This window comes from Hordeum vulgare, chromosome 6H (assembly GCF_904849725.1).
Source record: "Hordeum vulgare subsp. vulgare chromosome 6H, MorexV3_pseudomolecules_assembly, whole genome shotgun sequence".
Taxonomy (NCBI): Eukaryota; Viridiplantae; Streptophyta; class Magnoliopsida; order Poales; family Poaceae; genus Hordeum; species Hordeum vulgare.
The window spans coordinates 550,147,681-550,164,019 of record NC_058523.1 but is presented as its reverse complement, the minus strand read 5'-3'; the positions used below and the strand labels follow the sequence as shown (position 1 = coordinate 550,164,019).

General features: G+C 44.6%; 1 protein-coding gene across 1 annotated transcript; it reads right to left on the bottom strand.

The window, feature by feature from the left end:
• Window positions 1-1,809: 1,809 nt before the first annotated feature.
• LOC123405514 (transcriptional corepressor LEUNIG_HOMOLOG) lies at window positions 1,810-10,788 on the bottom strand. Its single transcript, XM_045099173.1, has 18 exons — window positions 10,497-10,788; window positions 10,355-10,387; window positions 10,136-10,233; window positions 8,381-8,490; window positions 7,988-8,283; window positions 7,793-7,868; window positions 7,597-7,708; window positions 7,063-7,112; window positions 6,691-6,993; window positions 6,480-6,581; window positions 5,000-5,215; window positions 4,762-4,900; window positions 4,586-4,695; window positions 4,326-4,475; window positions 3,278-3,433; window positions 3,046-3,162; window positions 2,640-2,837; window positions 1,810-2,296 (listed from the first exon to the last, which is right to left on the bottom strand). The coding sequence occupies exons 2-18, from the start codon at window positions 10,384-10,386 to the stop codon at window positions 2,153-2,155; spliced, it is 2,409 nt and encodes an 802-aa protein (XP_044955108.1). The 5' UTR covers window position 10,387; window positions 10,497-10,788; the 3' UTR covers window positions 1,810-2,152.
• Window positions 10,789-16,339: the final 5,551 nt, after the last annotated feature.

The following is a 16,339-nucleotide window of genomic DNA, read 5'->3' as shown; positions in this document are numbered from 1 at the left end:
GCTACTGAGGGCCGGAGGGGGAGAGGGAGGCCGGCAGCTCGGCGGCGGCGGCGGCGGGGACAGGGCAGCAGCAATAGACGTTGAGGCCTTTGAAGGTGCACCAGCCGGTGGTGTTGAGCCCGATGCTGAAGCAGTAATTGGTGCACAGCGTGGGTTCGGCGGCGACCGGGGGGTGTTGGGTGGGGGGCGTGGATCGATGCCTCTGCCTATATATAGGCGGGTAAATCAAATTTGAATGTACGCGTTCGCGCTAAGAAAGCCTAGCGAGATTCGACAGAATCGGAAGGAATAATAACAGCAGACTCCATTTTGTTTACCTTCCTGGTGACGGTGAGATGATATCTTTCTTTACCTTGCATGCAGATGCAAGGATTTCTATCTCACAGAATCAGAACGAATAATGGCAATGCATGCATCCTCCCTCTGTAAACTAATTACAGATGGAAGTAACACTTGACTTAGACAGGAAGGGCTTTCATAGAAACAGATAGTGTTCCAAACAAAAAATGGAAACAGATATTATTAGTCCATAGTCCATTTCTTCGTTGCAATAATGGACTATATATGTGAGTGCTCACATTTATCCTGAATTTATTTCAGGATTTTCAGCGACGCACAATCGACTACGAGAATTTTAAGATGATACGTCGACTTAATCTTTCAAAGGTGACAAAACCACCATCTCTCGCGTTGAATAAGATATCAGCATCACATTTCAGAAATGTATGTAGATAAAACCCGGCAATTTGGAGCACGCATAGCAAGAGTCGACAACTCAAAACTAACTTACTGTATATACTGTCACTGACAACACACGGTGATTTCACAACTTTCAGTGGCTGATTAAAAAGAGATTTCAATTGCAAATGAGTTACAGTTGAGCACGGGAAATGTTACATCTCACATCTGATGAGGATTCATAAAACGGAACAGGGGGGAGAGGGCAACTTTAGGCCTTTTCATGTTTGTTATCTTTGCGCTACATGCACACACATATCAAGATAAATACAGGGATCGGGGTTTTTTTTTTTTTTTTTGCAGGGATCAGAAGTAGTTTTTTAACATGTTATAAGCTAATAACAGGATCCAGACATTGCAAGGCATATCAGCGTAGCTTCCACTAGCATATGCATGTCAAATATGGTATTCTTAGCCAACCTTAGATTATACTCCCTTCATCCAAAATTACTTGTCGGAAAAATGGATGTATCTAGACATATTATAGTTTAAATCCATGCATTTTTGCGACAAGTAATTCTAGACGGGAGTATTTTTCATCACCTATAATACTCCCTCCGTCCCAAAATAAATGTCTTAACTTTGTATTAGCTCTAGTACAAATTTGTACTAAGTTTGAGACAGTTATTTTGGGACGGAGGGAGTACATAATTAGCTAGCTAAATTGTCAACATAGAACTGCTATACACTAAACTGGTGGGTTTTTTTTACAGGAATCACTCCAAAAAGTTGTTGAACACGATCAAATAAACATCATATGCATGTGACATTGCAAAAAAAAGGACAACTCCCTCCAAAAAATAGAACGACTTGCGAAACAAATAGTAGTCCATTTCCCCATTGCTAAAACCAACTTATAAATCATTCCCTTCTAACATTGTAACATAAGAACACAATCTCCTTTATTAGTGAAGTTATCAACTTGACATCTCAAAACCTGATTGATTGCGCACTTCAAAACCTGACGATCTGGAGCCTGCATATCAATAGCTGCTACCAGCAGCTTACCAATTTTATGCAGAGGATCAAACACAAACAGCAGCAACAACTCAGAACTAACTTACCATATACTGTCGCTCGCAAGACCCACGATTTCATAACCAACCGACAGAGGCTAATTGCACTGAGTTCTTCCAGTTAAGCACCGGAATGTTACATTTCTTCTTTCCTGTCTTTGCGCTACACACACACACCGCCTATTGAGATACATACAGTTCCTTGCCGCAGACTCGCCGCAATCAGCCCTAAACAGCTCAACTACGGCGGGCAACCAACCAAGCTACTCTTTCCTTATTCGCCTTGATGGAGGTACAACACAATCGACAACTCATTCTATGCCTTGACTGATGGAATATCAATTTATCTGGAGAAGAAGAAAAACTATCTAGGCGCATCCGCTTTATTATTATTATTGTTACTTCCACAACTTGACGGAGTTGTCGTGGCTCGCAGAAGCCACCATACCGGTTACCGGTGATTGTGCCAACGACGCAATCAGACCATCGTGAGCCGGTACCGTCATGCTTTGGTTCTTTACCATGTTCCATAGCTCCAACGACTGCACCCACGAAAATGCCAACGATACATTTATGGTGAGTATACAACATAAAACAGTCACATCAGTGTTGTAAACATGTTACAAGCTTTGTATCAAGACCCAGACACTACAAGACATGTCAACATAGCTTCAAGTAGAATATGGCTGTTAAATAGAAGATTACTAGCAATCTTATGTTATACCTATAGTAATTCCTTGTCAACCAAGATGGAAAAAAATGACTAAACATAGCTAAGTTTATATTGCCAAAAAGAATACAAGGGTGCACACTTCACAAAACAATCAGACATAATCCTAATGCAGAATATTAAAATCTAAAACTCGATGGAAGAGTAAGGACTACCTGGTAGCCTCCAATCACCAAGAGATTGGTATAGCTTGGGTGGAACACACAAGAATGGAACTTATTTCCATTTGAGCTGACCTCATGAATGCACTCTCCTGATGATACTGACCACACCTTAACTAGATCCTGGCTGACAGACGCAAGGTACTCCCCAGTGTTGTCCCAGCACACTGACTGCACGTCTGTGTTATGGCCCTGAGATTATAATCAAACGCTTCAGTTTCATTATTACTTGGTACAATCTGATTGATTAAAAGCACAACCACATTAAAAGAAACCTCCCAATGACAAGGGATTTGGAATGTGCATTTGCAGAGGCAATAACAGAAAACATTGCAGATGAACTTCTTAGTTAAAGAGATGAAACAGTGCAACATTGATGCATTTGTGTTCAAAAACAGACCTGCAAGGTGTACTTTTTGGTATGTGTTTCAACATCAAATATGGAGACAGCATTTTCACTAGCAGCTGCGAGAAACTGTCCGGTGCTAGGTTGGAAACGAATTTGAGCAGTACCACCCTGTCCAAAAGAAGTAGTCAGACTTACAAAAAGACAGATTATTCAATCACATATTTTTTGTTCACTATATAAGTTATTAAGAAGATTTTAAGGAGCCCTAAAGGGGAGTACAAACCTTTATGACACGAATACAAGTGTGCTGGGTTACGTTCCAGTATCGGATTTCACCATTGCCATCACAAGAGCACAAAAGTTCCGTCTTCTTTGGATGAAAATCTAGTGACGTAACCTGATAATTATGCCCAGTGAATGTATGCTGCGAGAATGCAGGCTGCAAAACAAGAAATTCAAGTTTCAGGCAATATACAAAATGCAAACATATATACATACAGCTAGTTCAAAACTCAGGGGTCTGATGGTGGCACACTTAAACAATCACCACATTAGTGGATACATTCACCTCTGATGGTACATTTGTATTATGCTCTAATTTATTTTCACGATGGTCGTGTCTCGTATTATAATCTGAGTAACGAATTATTCGGATAACTGAAATAACTTCGACCGCCGTTTCCCGTACTTTAGTAGTAGTCAGCACATTTCAGTACTTAGACACAGTGTGTGTGAGCATATAGTGGCTTATGTTGCTATACATTTGGCGGAACTCACTGGAAATGGCAAAATACCACCCCTGAGCAATAGTTTGTCAGCATACCATGGAGTGCAATACTGGGCAACATTTGGCGAAACTCACTGGAAAACGGATTTTGGTGGTACAAAAATATAACTGGACAAACTTCTTCTATTTTCTTGAATGGTTGCAAAAAGGAAAAGCAAGAACCATGCCAAAGACACAAGCAGCTTGGTGCCATGGCTTGTTTGTTGTATCGCTTGGTCAGGAATCCCATGACCGTGTCTGCCTAGCCTTTTTTTCTAACAAAAACACTGAAATGTTGGTATCACAACTCAAAAGCGTGAAAATAGAACATGCCTTGCATGAGAGTCGAACAATCTAGTGGTTCTGTGTACGGGTTCTTGCCACTAGGCTAGCTGCATTCAATAGATACCAGTATGGTTGGGCCCCGTTCGTAGCAAAAAATAGAACAACTTTTGAGTTTGATTCACAAAATTCGAACCAAAATTTCTGAATTTCCAGAAAACTCGGTCTTCTTCTAACAGAAAAATAAAATTGGCACAAACATAAACTGATAAGAGTAACTTACATCTGCAATGTTCCATAATTTAACTGTTCTGTCAAAAGATGAAGTTGCCAGCTGTGTAGAGTTAGGCCTGAAACGGACATCAGTGATAATGAGACCGTGCTCCTCTGGTAAATATTGTGTCTGGAAAGTATCCATATTCCAAAGTACAGCCTGAGAGAACAAAAATCAAGTAAGAAACCACACCCATAAACACCAAAGGCAAGCAGGTTCCACTCTTAATAGGAAAAGGTTCATTTATAGCATGGCATAGTTACTCGTACCTTCTTTTCATGCCCAGCACTTGCCAAGATCTTGCCGTCAGAAGAAAAGTTGCAGCAGACTATCTTGCTATTGCTTGTTCGCCAACAGTTAACCTCACTGAATGTAAAACCTAAACAAAAAAAGGGGTATGTTAAATATGTGATGTTCACAAATACTAAAACATCATAAATGTTACCTTTTGAAGCAGGTGGATTAGGCTCTGACGGACTTTTAAGTGCAGCAAAAATATCCCTTGCATCTCCCTCATCATTGGATAAGAAAGACTCAACATTATCATCCAACGAGCCAACATCACCAAAAGGTTCAAGATCATCCTGTTGCATACAACAACCACCTTACATATCTAACTGACGCAGAATGGCTGTAAGACACATCCAGCACAACATATTAGATGAGAAAGGTAAATGAGCTACCATTTGATTTGAAGAGGATGCGAGCCCAGTTCCATCCGCACCATACATCATTAAATTTTTCGGAACATGGCGCATATTGCCAGCTATTGCGAGTCCTTCAGGTGTATGTGTGGATGGAGTTGATGGTGGAGAGTTGGCTGAAGGGCCCACCGTATTTCCTGTTCCAGTACTATTTGCTGGGCCCGACGATGTAGCTTGCTTTCTTTTTCTGTTGTTCTGGAGATAAACAATTAAACATAGTTACATAAAACCAAGCAGATATAATATAAGATAACCGTGACTACATCACAACGAAGCAAATTTCAAGTTAATCATGCATTCAGATATCCTTTATCTGGAAAATCAGTCCATTAGTCAACATTAATTAGTTCAAATTGCTGAAATAAACAATACAAGGAAAATAAATCTGAGTTTAACAACATGTTGAGCACATGAAATGTTATGGATATGGATATTTGGGATGTTAATTGCAGTACCCGCCAGTTAGTTCGAAATAGTATGACAAAAAAAAATCAAAGGTCAATAACTTATCAGGAAGTCACCCTACACATGTGCGCCCAAAAGAGGGAGGGGGAGCGGAGGCAAACATGAAATTTGAAACCTCTAATGCCATGGAGTTGAACACTTGGATTTGTTTCAATGATTAACTAAATCTACAGATTCCATAGGCATCTCCATACGGATTTTTCGTGATCGTACTCCCTCCAGGCATCATTTGCCAAGATGGTGGATTCAGGCATATTGTTGTAATACTTTGTAAGGTCCTCGGGAATAATTAATAAAGTGGTCGTATGCATCTCCCAGATGCAGAGGCCGGGGGTCATCCTCCTTTTCTAAAAAAAAAAATATCATTTCCAAGAGAACTGTTCCAAGGAAACCAACAAAGAAAAACAATACTGTGCCATAGTGTCTTTTCCTGGCTTTTATGATGAACATTTTAACTCCTCTTTTACAAAAGACAGACTGTTCATAGAAGCTCCACACACAAGGTGGTCTTACCCCTGCAAAGTGCAATGCAGAGAGGCTGGTTCGAACCCAGGACCTCTTGGCACAAGTGGGGAGGTTCAAACCCAGGACCTCTTGGCACAAGTGGGGAGGTTCGAACCCAGGACCTCTTGGCACAAGTTGGGAGGACCTCTTGGCACAAGTGGGGAGGACTTCACCACTGCGCCAGGCCTGCCCTCTTATTTTAACTCCTTTTTTCACCGGAACATTTTAACTCCAATTGTGTGCATTAGTTCTAAAACAGAAATCATAAAACGTCTGCAAGTTGTGACAGAAGTGCAATAGTAGACGCCTCAGGCCTAGTTTTTCTAGAATGGTATTTTAACTATATAAGAATAAATTTCACATTAAATAATTTCTAAGAAAAGAAGATAAATCCAAAGGTAGAATTTTAACTCTCTAAGAGTAAATTTGCAAACGAATTAACTTCCAAGTATAGAAGATAAATTCCTGGGGTTGAGCATGATGTCAATACCTGTTGCATTTGCTGCTGATTTAGCTGCTGCTGTTGCTGGTTCTGCTGCTGCTGCTGCTGCTGAAGATGCTCCTGTGATTGCTGAGAAGATGTTTGCTGCATCTGGATAACTTTCCACCATAGTTAGATTCCAACACTATAGTGCTAAATAAAAAAAAACTCTTAAGACCAAACTCCATGTAAGGAATAGAAACTTCCAGAATAGACAAACCTTCATGAGATATTCTTGGTCTGATCTAATTTTTGGTGAACTTGATTGCATCGGGGAACTAATGCAGCCATCAGTCCCAGCAGGTTGTCCATCTTTACCATTCATGCCACCCCTGGTCAGTGTTGTAAATCTGCGGGGGTCCATATCCCCATAATTAGTTGAGTTGTTAAGGCTCCCTTGTACTTGAGCCTGTGCTAAGAGTTGCTGCTGCTGTTGAGGTGACATAAGTTGGAACTGTGAATGTGTTGAAAGAAATGGCTTCTGCATTTGGGCACCAATATTTGGCCGAAGTTGGTCTATTCCCTGTAAGATGGTAATTAGATTCAAGAACAAACATAGTATATGGGAGGCAATAAATATTTGAGAACTTACAGTTAATGGCCAGCCCTTCAAGGGTAGACCACTCACTCCTTGGTTCAGTCCTGTTGACAGGAGAAGACACCTCACCACAAAAGCAGAATGAACAAAGCGAGAGAAAGATAATTTTCATCTTGAGAACATTTGCTAAGTAATATATCACGTTATATCCAGGAGATAGTCCCACCGACTAAATAACCTCAGAAAAACAAATTTAGTATGGTTTCCATATGCATTAGCTTCTAACATTACAAATCTATTGCATACCCATAAGCTACACAGAGGTCAATGAGAAGTTAAGTTACTGGAAGTCCATCTAGGCCATCATACAAGAAGCATAATAGGTTACCTATCATTCAAAATGGTGTTTATCAGGATAGAAACAAGAGATGGTAACAATGCACTTTGAAGCATAAAAAGTGCATAAGCTTTCATCTAGAAATTTGGTTCGCGCAATTCTATGGCAAAAAGACAGGAAGGACAGCAAGTTCAACACAGCAATGCATTTTTTGCCAATTGCTGACTCAAAAGGAAATCAAGGAAAGCTACCTGCACCACCTAATCCAGGTTTTTGCTGAATTATTCCCTGTCCGTATAAGGAAGATGGATCCATGGGCATAGATCTTTGGGCAACACCCATGTTGCCTTCACTCTTAATATCCTGTTAGAAATCAGAGTGTTCATTCAGTGACTAATGGAAGAAACTGTGAACTGAAATAAAACAAGAAAGGGTGCTGTAACCCACAATTGTTTGTTGATTCCGAGCCTGCATCTGTTGCAGTGTAGTAGATACATTTCCAGGATTTCCAGGAACTAATTGCCTGTTTCCAAAAAAAAAAAACAATGTTTTAGTGAGAATAACAATAATACACCAATACATAATATGTCTTCTCCTTTTGAAAAAACTATCAAAAAGTTGGGCTGAGATCTGGTGGATCACCCTGTATGGTTTGTTGCAGCCGACTTAAGAAGAGCCATCCTACTAGCATCGATAAGCTGCGATCCTTCGGAGTCCATTGGATGAGGGTGCTTCAAGCGCTCTTCGTACATCTTAGCAGCTAAAACACTAGCTGTCGATGGCCCCAGAATGGCATCGGAGTTTAGGCCATTGATTGGACCGTTAAGCGAAGGGTGGCCTGAATTAGTTCGCTGCATTTGAGCATGCCTTTGTTGGATGAGTTGCAATTGTTGCATCTGCATCTGCTGCTGGTGCTCTCTCGCTTTTATTTGTTGTGCCTGTATTCAAAGAAATATAGATGGCATAAGAATGTCCTATCAAAATATGAACTCATGCATGGTGAGTGACTACGCAAATTGGCAATTCCCAATCTACCTCTAGGTAAGCTGCTGCAACCTCCGAATGTTTCTCATTTGTCCTTGCAATAAATATATCCCAAAAGACAGACCACCACTCAAAGAGAAAGCCCCCAGGAGCATCAATTGCTGCATGACAAGTCAAAATTAACCACAGTGGTATTTGGATGAGTCTCCTATACATCTACAAAATAATAATAATAATAATAATAATAATAACAACAATAACAACAACAACAACAACAATATAATTAATAAAATGAATGAATACCACATGCATAAGGTGTTGGAAGGTACTAAAATGGCAACTGTTTCTGTTTCATACCATTTCCTAAGGATATGACTAAAATGGCAACTATTCTGTTTCACACAATTTCCTAAGGATATGAGTTCAATTCCCATGTATGGCATTGTGTGCCTGTCCAGTCTGCTCATGTTACTAATTTTACCTTGCATGTGCGGTGCTGTTTTCCACTCTAGTTCTCTTTCCATATGTGAATATGTGCCACTAGCCATGTGGTAGATCGGCTCCTTTAGGATACATTGATTACTACTGTTCATATCGTAATATAAACTAATGTAGATTCTAGAAGCCGTGCGCATCCAATTCTGCTATACAACTATAGTCCTCCCTCCGTAAAGAAATTAGGTATGCGCCCCATGACAATGAAACTCTAAACACTTGTTACTCAGAAACTAACAGGTCAAACTGTACATTCTTAATTTCTGTTTATAGGTTGTTTCCTTCTTTGGTAGTGTTCAGTAGGACTGACAAGTGACAACTCCAACAGCTTTTGTAAAATAGCATCGTCAACTAGTCGTCTATATAATCTATCAGAAGAACTCACATGTATAATTAACCCTACTAACTAGACATAGTAAATCTATCTGAATCTTCAATCCACTTTAATCAAAACAGAACACATTTGACATGAAGATCCAAATCATCCCTATGGGGAATAACAGCGACCTTCATCCAAATCACCATCAAGAAACTCGTTACTGCATGGTAATGCTATCCCAAGATAATTCACGTTTGCTGTTCTGCTTTGCATGCACAGCACAGCACAGCACAGCACATCCATACAATACATTCATGTACTATCTGACAACTAAAGACGCTAACAGCCAACTACTCCATACTCCCAACAAACCAGATCAACAAGAGTGTTAGTTAAGCCACCAAGCACAGGTATAATAAATTGTAGCCTTGATCAAGTAAGATGAGTAAAAGCATGTAAACAACATCCGGAGCACGAATGTACCACAATCACCACCATCCTCGCGATGATGACAGTTACTGAACACTATTTTTGCACAGCTCAGGGGAATGACTCCCGCAAAAGCTTCACCCAACTGGACCTCAAATCTCTCAAACCTCTCTTGAAATTTGAAATATTCCACCTTATTTAGCTTCAAGTCTCATAATTCCACCCAGTGAACCCAGCATCCGTGCCGAATTTTCCCCCAAAACTCTGCAAAACGACCCACAAGGCCTTGAACTCCCTGCCCCGATTTGTCACCAAACCGCCCACTGGGTCAATTGAGATGGGGGATTCCCACCGCCCTGGTACTTAGCTAGCACGAACCCACCATTACGCTCGAATTCTCAGAGCAGCCTAAGCTGAGAACACTGGGAAAGTGGCAAACCACTCCACATTCCGAATTCCCGTCCCCACCTACAGACGCACGCTCCTCACAAACCAACCTAACCCAAAAAAAACAGCACATGGACACTCGGACAGCTACGGGGCAGCTGGGGGTGGATGCTCACCAACTGGGTCGGCAGCGACCTTCCCCTCCGCCATGAACGCCTTGGCGGTCGTCTGGAGGTTCCGCTTGAGCAAGTAGTCGTAGATATACACATCGAGCCTGCACCACCACCACCACCAGCAAAAAAAATTAGCCGAAAACAGAGCAGCGGAAAACCCGTCCCCCAAACAACGAACACATGGAGCGAGGGAGGGAGGGAGGGAGGCAGCAGCTCGCTCACATCTTATCCGCTTCCCAATTGCTCTGCGCCATTCTGCAGCCACGAGAACACAAAACGGGACAGAAACAGCGGAAATCAGTGTGGGAGACGGCCGAATCGGGCCCGAATTCGCGGGGAACGAAGGGATCAGAGGCCACATTACCGGCTGGGGGCGGTCCCGCGGCCCGGGGGGGCGGAAATCCCGCGGGAATCGGGCGACGGGGCGGCCGACGGTAATGCTCGATCGGCCGCGGCTCGCTGGCGGGGCGGCGCGCTGAGTCCGGGCGGGCGAGCGGGCGGCGGGCGCGAGCGCGCGCCCCGGGTGCTGGCGAGCCGGCGGGTGGCTGGGCTCGGCTAGCACCGCCTCGGAGGAAGAGGGGAGAGGAGCAGATGGGACAGAGGAGAGAGGGAGGAGGGAGACAGGGAGCGAGGGAGGGGGGAGGAGAGGGTACTGTGGGGTGTGGGGGTGGGGTGGGGTGGGGTTTGATCCGCGGCTCGGAATCGTGAGCCGGGTTCAGGAAGGTTCGGATGACAGGCGGGCGCCGTGCCTTTTTGCGGAAGCGCGCCCCGGGAACCTGCTATTTTAGTAGAGTGGCATTCCTCTTTGGCTTGCTGCCACTAGTAGTAGGATATATGGCAAAAAAATGCTGTTGGTAGAAGAATGTGGCCAACAACCTCGAGACCACCTTTGTGCTTTGGATACCAAGAAATATTTCGATTTGAGGCTGCTGATTTATTGTGAAATATTTGCATTTATGTCGATCGGTCCAATGTACACTCCACCGTCCTGGGTCACGAGGATGTCGAGGCTCACGTAGGCAGCATGGAGTGTTTACCGACGCCGCGCTAGTGTATCTTATGAAACATTTTTAGTGTGTGGCTGCTTTTTTATATGTGCAATATTCGCATTTACATCCAGCCATGCGGTGTCACCTTCAGGCTGTTTGATCGAATGTACACTCCACCGCATTGTGCCAAGATGAAATTGAGATTGGCGTACGAGACTTGGGAGCATTTACCAACATCACGCACCAATGCATCGCAAACTTTTCTTTATATGTGGTTGCTTATTTATATGCGAGATATTCGCATTTACGCCGAGGCATGAAATGTCACCTCCGGGCTTCTAAAAGGATAATGGGTTGGATGTGCACTCCACCGTCCCAGGTCACGAGAACATCGAGGCCGGCGTAGGAGATGTGGGCGCGCTTGCGAGTGTATCAAAAGAAATATTATGATATAATGTTGCTTATTTATATACAAAATATTCGCATTTACGCCCAGGCATGCCACGTTACCTTTGAGTTGTATGATCGAATCATTAGTTGGATGTGCATCAAGACAGCAGTGCGAGCGTTTACCAGCACCGTGCATCAGTGTATCAAAAGAAATATTATGATATACTGCTGCTTATTCATATGCAAAATATTCGCATTTACGCCCAAGCATGACACGTTACCTTCGAGTTGTATGATTGAATCATTAGTTTGATGTATACTCCATCGCCCCAGGTCACGAGAACATCAAGGCAGCAGAGCAAGCGTTCATCGGTTTCGTGTGCTAGTGTGTTAAAAGAAATATTCGGATATGATGTTTGCTTGTTTATACGTGAAATATCTGCATTATTGAGAAAATAAAAATACTAATTAGAGGAGTGCATGCCAAAGTTAAATACAAGTGCACCTTTTATTTTTTCTGCGGTAATTCACATAGCCTTTATTATTTTAGGACAACCACCCAGGAGACTGGTCACTAGGAAGCTAGGGGTTTGCCGATCGATTTTAAATGTAATAAGATATTTTGAGATTTCAATAGGGACTACGTATGAAAATACATAGACACGTTTTTAAAATGTACATTCACTCGTTTTGTTTCGCATTTAGTTAATGTTAAAATATTTAAAAGGTTTCATATTTAGAAACGTATGTAGTATGTTGAAAGACCTGGTTTACGCACAAAGGCCCCTCCAGGCCCGTGCGGGCAATACGCGGGGGGAAACGAGGGCCGCGAGGCGAACCCGTCCGAGTAGACTCGGAGCCGAGGCGGCAGGCTCGGAGGCGTGGGGATTGGAGCACTCGATTAGGCTCGGATTACTATAGCCGTCCCGGTGCGCCGCGCCGAACAGCGAACGCCGAGGCTAGCCAGCCCAGCGCCAGCAAATGATGGGGCGGGGCGGGCCACTGGAGCCTGCTCGGCGTCTGCTGTTTCGCCAGGGGATCCGCGAAAGGGCGGGCGGGCGGGCGCGGGCGAGAGGTGCGGTGAGCTTTCACAGTGACCGTGTCCCGCCGCGCGGCCCCGGATCCCCTGCGGCTCGCCCCGCTGTGGCCGGCCCTGCGCTGCGTGTTCTTGTGAGGAGGGGCGCACCGGGGTTTCTGTTCGGCTTTGGCTGGTTAATTCTTTCGTGCACGGAAGGGAGGTCAGGTAGGTGTAACGCAGGTGGACGTTTAATTGTGCACGTAAGGTGGGCAGCTGTGCGTGTTGCTCGGGCGTAATGACGGCGTGGAAGGATTCGCGGGTGTTAATGCCGGTGGTGCTGGCGTGCGTACGTACGGACGTACCTGTCGAAAATGTAGGGTGTCTGCTGCACAAAAGAGGTATCGGGACGGAGGAAGCATGGATCCTCCGTGCCTGGCCTGTTGTGGAAGTGGGATGTGTTTCCGGAGTTGCGTGGCCCTAGCTCCGAAGAGCATCTACCATGGAACTTGCAAATGCGGCTCTTCATTTGTCCGCGAACATCGAAGGAATGTGTCTCATATTTCTCTTTTTGTATCCGCGTATTCCCCGTTCGACCACCGATACAACTCTATGCACACTTTACGTTCGTTTTACCTAGAACAAGTATGAAACTAGAAGTACTTTGTAGAAGTGATACTAAAGGCTTGCAAGAAAGTAAAGAACACGTAAATAAAACTAGAGGTTGGTTAGATAAAGAAACAACTACGAGTGTCTAACGAGTGTGGAAAAGTGGTGGTAGGAGTTTCCGAATTGTCCCTAAGCAATTGACTACGTACTAGATCAATAGCAAGTATCATGTGGGAGAGGCCTCTGCTAGCATGTCATCCCTTACTTGGAATTCTATGCACTTATGATTGGAACTATTAGCAAGCGTCCGCAACTACTAACGTTCATTAAGGTAAAACCCAACCATAGCAATAAGATATATTGGTCCCCCTTCAATCGCATATGCATCAATTTCTATGCTAGGTTTGAAGCTTGTGTCACTCTAGCCTGCCAATACATAGTCCTATCAACATACAACTAACCCTATGGTGTGATCCACACGCGCGATCATATGATGGGAACCAAAGGACAGCAACATAACCACAAGCAAATTAAACCAACCATAGCAATTCATCAATCACCGATAACACAACGATAATCTACTCAAACATCATAGGATAGCAACACATCATTGGATAATAATATGTAGCATAAAGCACCATGTTCAAGTAGAGGGTACAGCGGGTTGCGGGAGAGTGAACCACTGAATATAGATGAGGGAAGATGATGGAGATGTTGGTGAAGATGACGGAGGTGTTAGTGTAGATTGTCGTCACACGATGATGTCCCGGGCGGCGTTCCGGCACCGCCGGGAGAGAGGGGAGAGAGTCCCCCTCCTTCTTATTCTTCCTTGACCTCCTCCCTAGATGGGAGAAGGGTTTTCCCTCTGGTCCATGGTCTCCATGGCGGCGGAGGGGCGAGAGCCCCTCCTAGATTGGATCTCTCTCTCTCTCTCTGTGTGTCCTTCTGTTTCTGCGCTTCCAGATTCTGCGTTTCACCGTTTCTTAAATTCCCGAAGATCCGTAACTTCGATTGGGCTGAAATTTTAACACGATTTTCTTCCGGATATTATCTTTCTTGCGGCGAAAGAAGGTCTCCAACCGCCTTAAGGAGTAGCCACAAGCCTGCCTGCCGCGGGACCACCCCCTGGCCGCGGCGACAGGGCTTGTGGGCACTCCTTGCATCGCCTCGCGTTGATTCTTCTTCCCAAAAATCATAAATATTCCAAAAAAATCCCCGTAAGTTTTTATTACGTTTGGACTTCGTTTGGTATGGATATTCTGCGAAACAAAAAACATGCAACAAGTATTACCTTCCTCCGAGTGTGCACTTTGCGTCACACTCGGAGACTTAGCTGCGATCACTCGCCTAAGTATTACCTTCCTCCGAGTGTGCACTTTGCGTCACACTCGGGGACTTAGCTGCGACCCTGCATCGCCTAAGTATTAACTACCTCCGAGTGTGCACTTTGCGTCACACTCGGGGACTTAGCTGCGATCCCGCATCGCCTAAGTATTAACTTCCTCCGAGTGTGCACTTTGCGTCACACTCGGGGACTTAGCTGCGATCACGCATCGCCTAAGTATTACCTTCCTCCGAGTGTGCACTTTGCGTCACACTCGGGGACTTAGCTGCGACCCTGCATCGCCTATGTATTAACTACTTCCGAGTGTGCACTTTGCGTCACACTCGGGGACTTAGCTGCGACCCTGCATCGCCTAAGTATTAACTTCCTCCGAGTGTGCACTTTGCGTCACACTCGGGGACTTAGCTGCGACCCTGCATCGCCTAAGTATTAACTACTTTCGAGTGTGCACTTTGCGTCACACTTGGGGACTTAGCTGCGACCCTGCATCGCCTAAGTATTACCTTCCTCCGAGTGTGCACTTTGCGTCACACTCGGAGACTTAGCTGCGATCACGCATCACCTAATTATTACCTTCCTCCGAGTGTGCATTTTGCGTCACACTCGGGGACTTAGCTGCGACCCTGCATCGCCTAAGTATTAACTACCTCCGAGTGTGCACTTTACGTCGCACTCGGGGACTTAGTTGCGATCACGCATCGCCTAAGTACTAATCACTCCTCCGAGTGTGCTCTATATGTTACACTCGAGAATTTAGCACTGATCATGAATCACCTAAGTCCTAATATTTTACGAGTACACATTTAGTGTTCAACTCCAAACAGCATTCAAGCAAAAGAATAAGTGTTTTCGTTGTCACTCCAACAGTCTAGACACGATAACAGACTCGGTGCGGATCAAGCTTACCCGCACCGATCCAAAAGTATGACTGCCAACAGAAGTGGCCAGAATATCGTACAGGTAAACACTCGGCATACCGAGGATAAAGTTCGATCATGACTCAGCTGGGCCCGCGTCAGGACTGGAGGGTTCCACAAAGGTATCCAGGTCGATTCCATCAGCAATGCGGGTCGCAGTCTCCAAGAATGTCTCCATGAAGTCTTCGAATTGAAGCTTCTTCGTGTTGGCAACTTTCAAGGCTTTCAGCTTATCTTCCCGCACTTCTTTGCAATGGACTCGGACCAAGGACAGCGCCACATCAGCACCGCAACGCGCTGCCGATTTCTTCCAAGATTGCACTCGGGCCGGAATCTCCCCCAGTCGCCCCAACAGAGTCTCCATCTTCTCCCGCGACTCCTCTTCCGGCCAAAGCTCCTTCTCAATGCGGCCAAAGATTTCTCTCAGTCGGTTGATGAACGGACCCACTTTGCCTACGCGGATATAAGCACGGAGTAGATTCCGGTTGGCGTCCTCGCTGAGTGGTACATTGTCCTTCATGGATCGTTCCACGGCCGCCGCTTCAGCTTCGGCGTCACCACAAAAATCTGCAACAAACGAGAAAATAGAAATTACAAACCGAGTGTTCGTCACAAGATACAACCACTCGACAAATCATCAGACTTACCAGCCAGACGACTCATCATCTGGACAGCCCAGTCGTTCACATACTTCTCCTGAGCTGTCCATCGTTTGTTCCAAGCAGTCATTTGATCATACACTTCGGTCCTCTGTTTCTTCAGCCTCTCCACCTCCGCCACCAACGCCCTGTTTGCCTCCAGCGCCTCCTCCAAGGATTTCTCTCGAACTTCCAGCGCGTTCTTCATGCCAGTCATGGCGAGCGTTGCGGCTTCTAGTTCACCAGCATAGTGGTTCTTCTCAGCCCTCAAGGCTTCATAAGTGCTCCCCATCTCACACGTTTT

Excerpts from the sequence above, each read along its gene's own strand:
- LOC123405514 (XM_045099173.1), bottom strand. The coding sequence starts at position 10,386 with ATGGCGCAGAGCAATTGGGAAGCGGATAAGAT. Across the intron at positions 8,491-10,135 it reads GGTCGCTGCCGACCCAGTTG|CAATTGATGCTCCTGGGGGC; the intron begins GTGAGCATCCAC and ends CTTGTCATGCAG. Across the intron at positions 4,901-4,999 it reads CATCCTCTTCAAATCAAATG|GATGATCTTGAACCTTTTGG; the intron begins GTAGCTCATTTA and ends TGTATGCAACAG.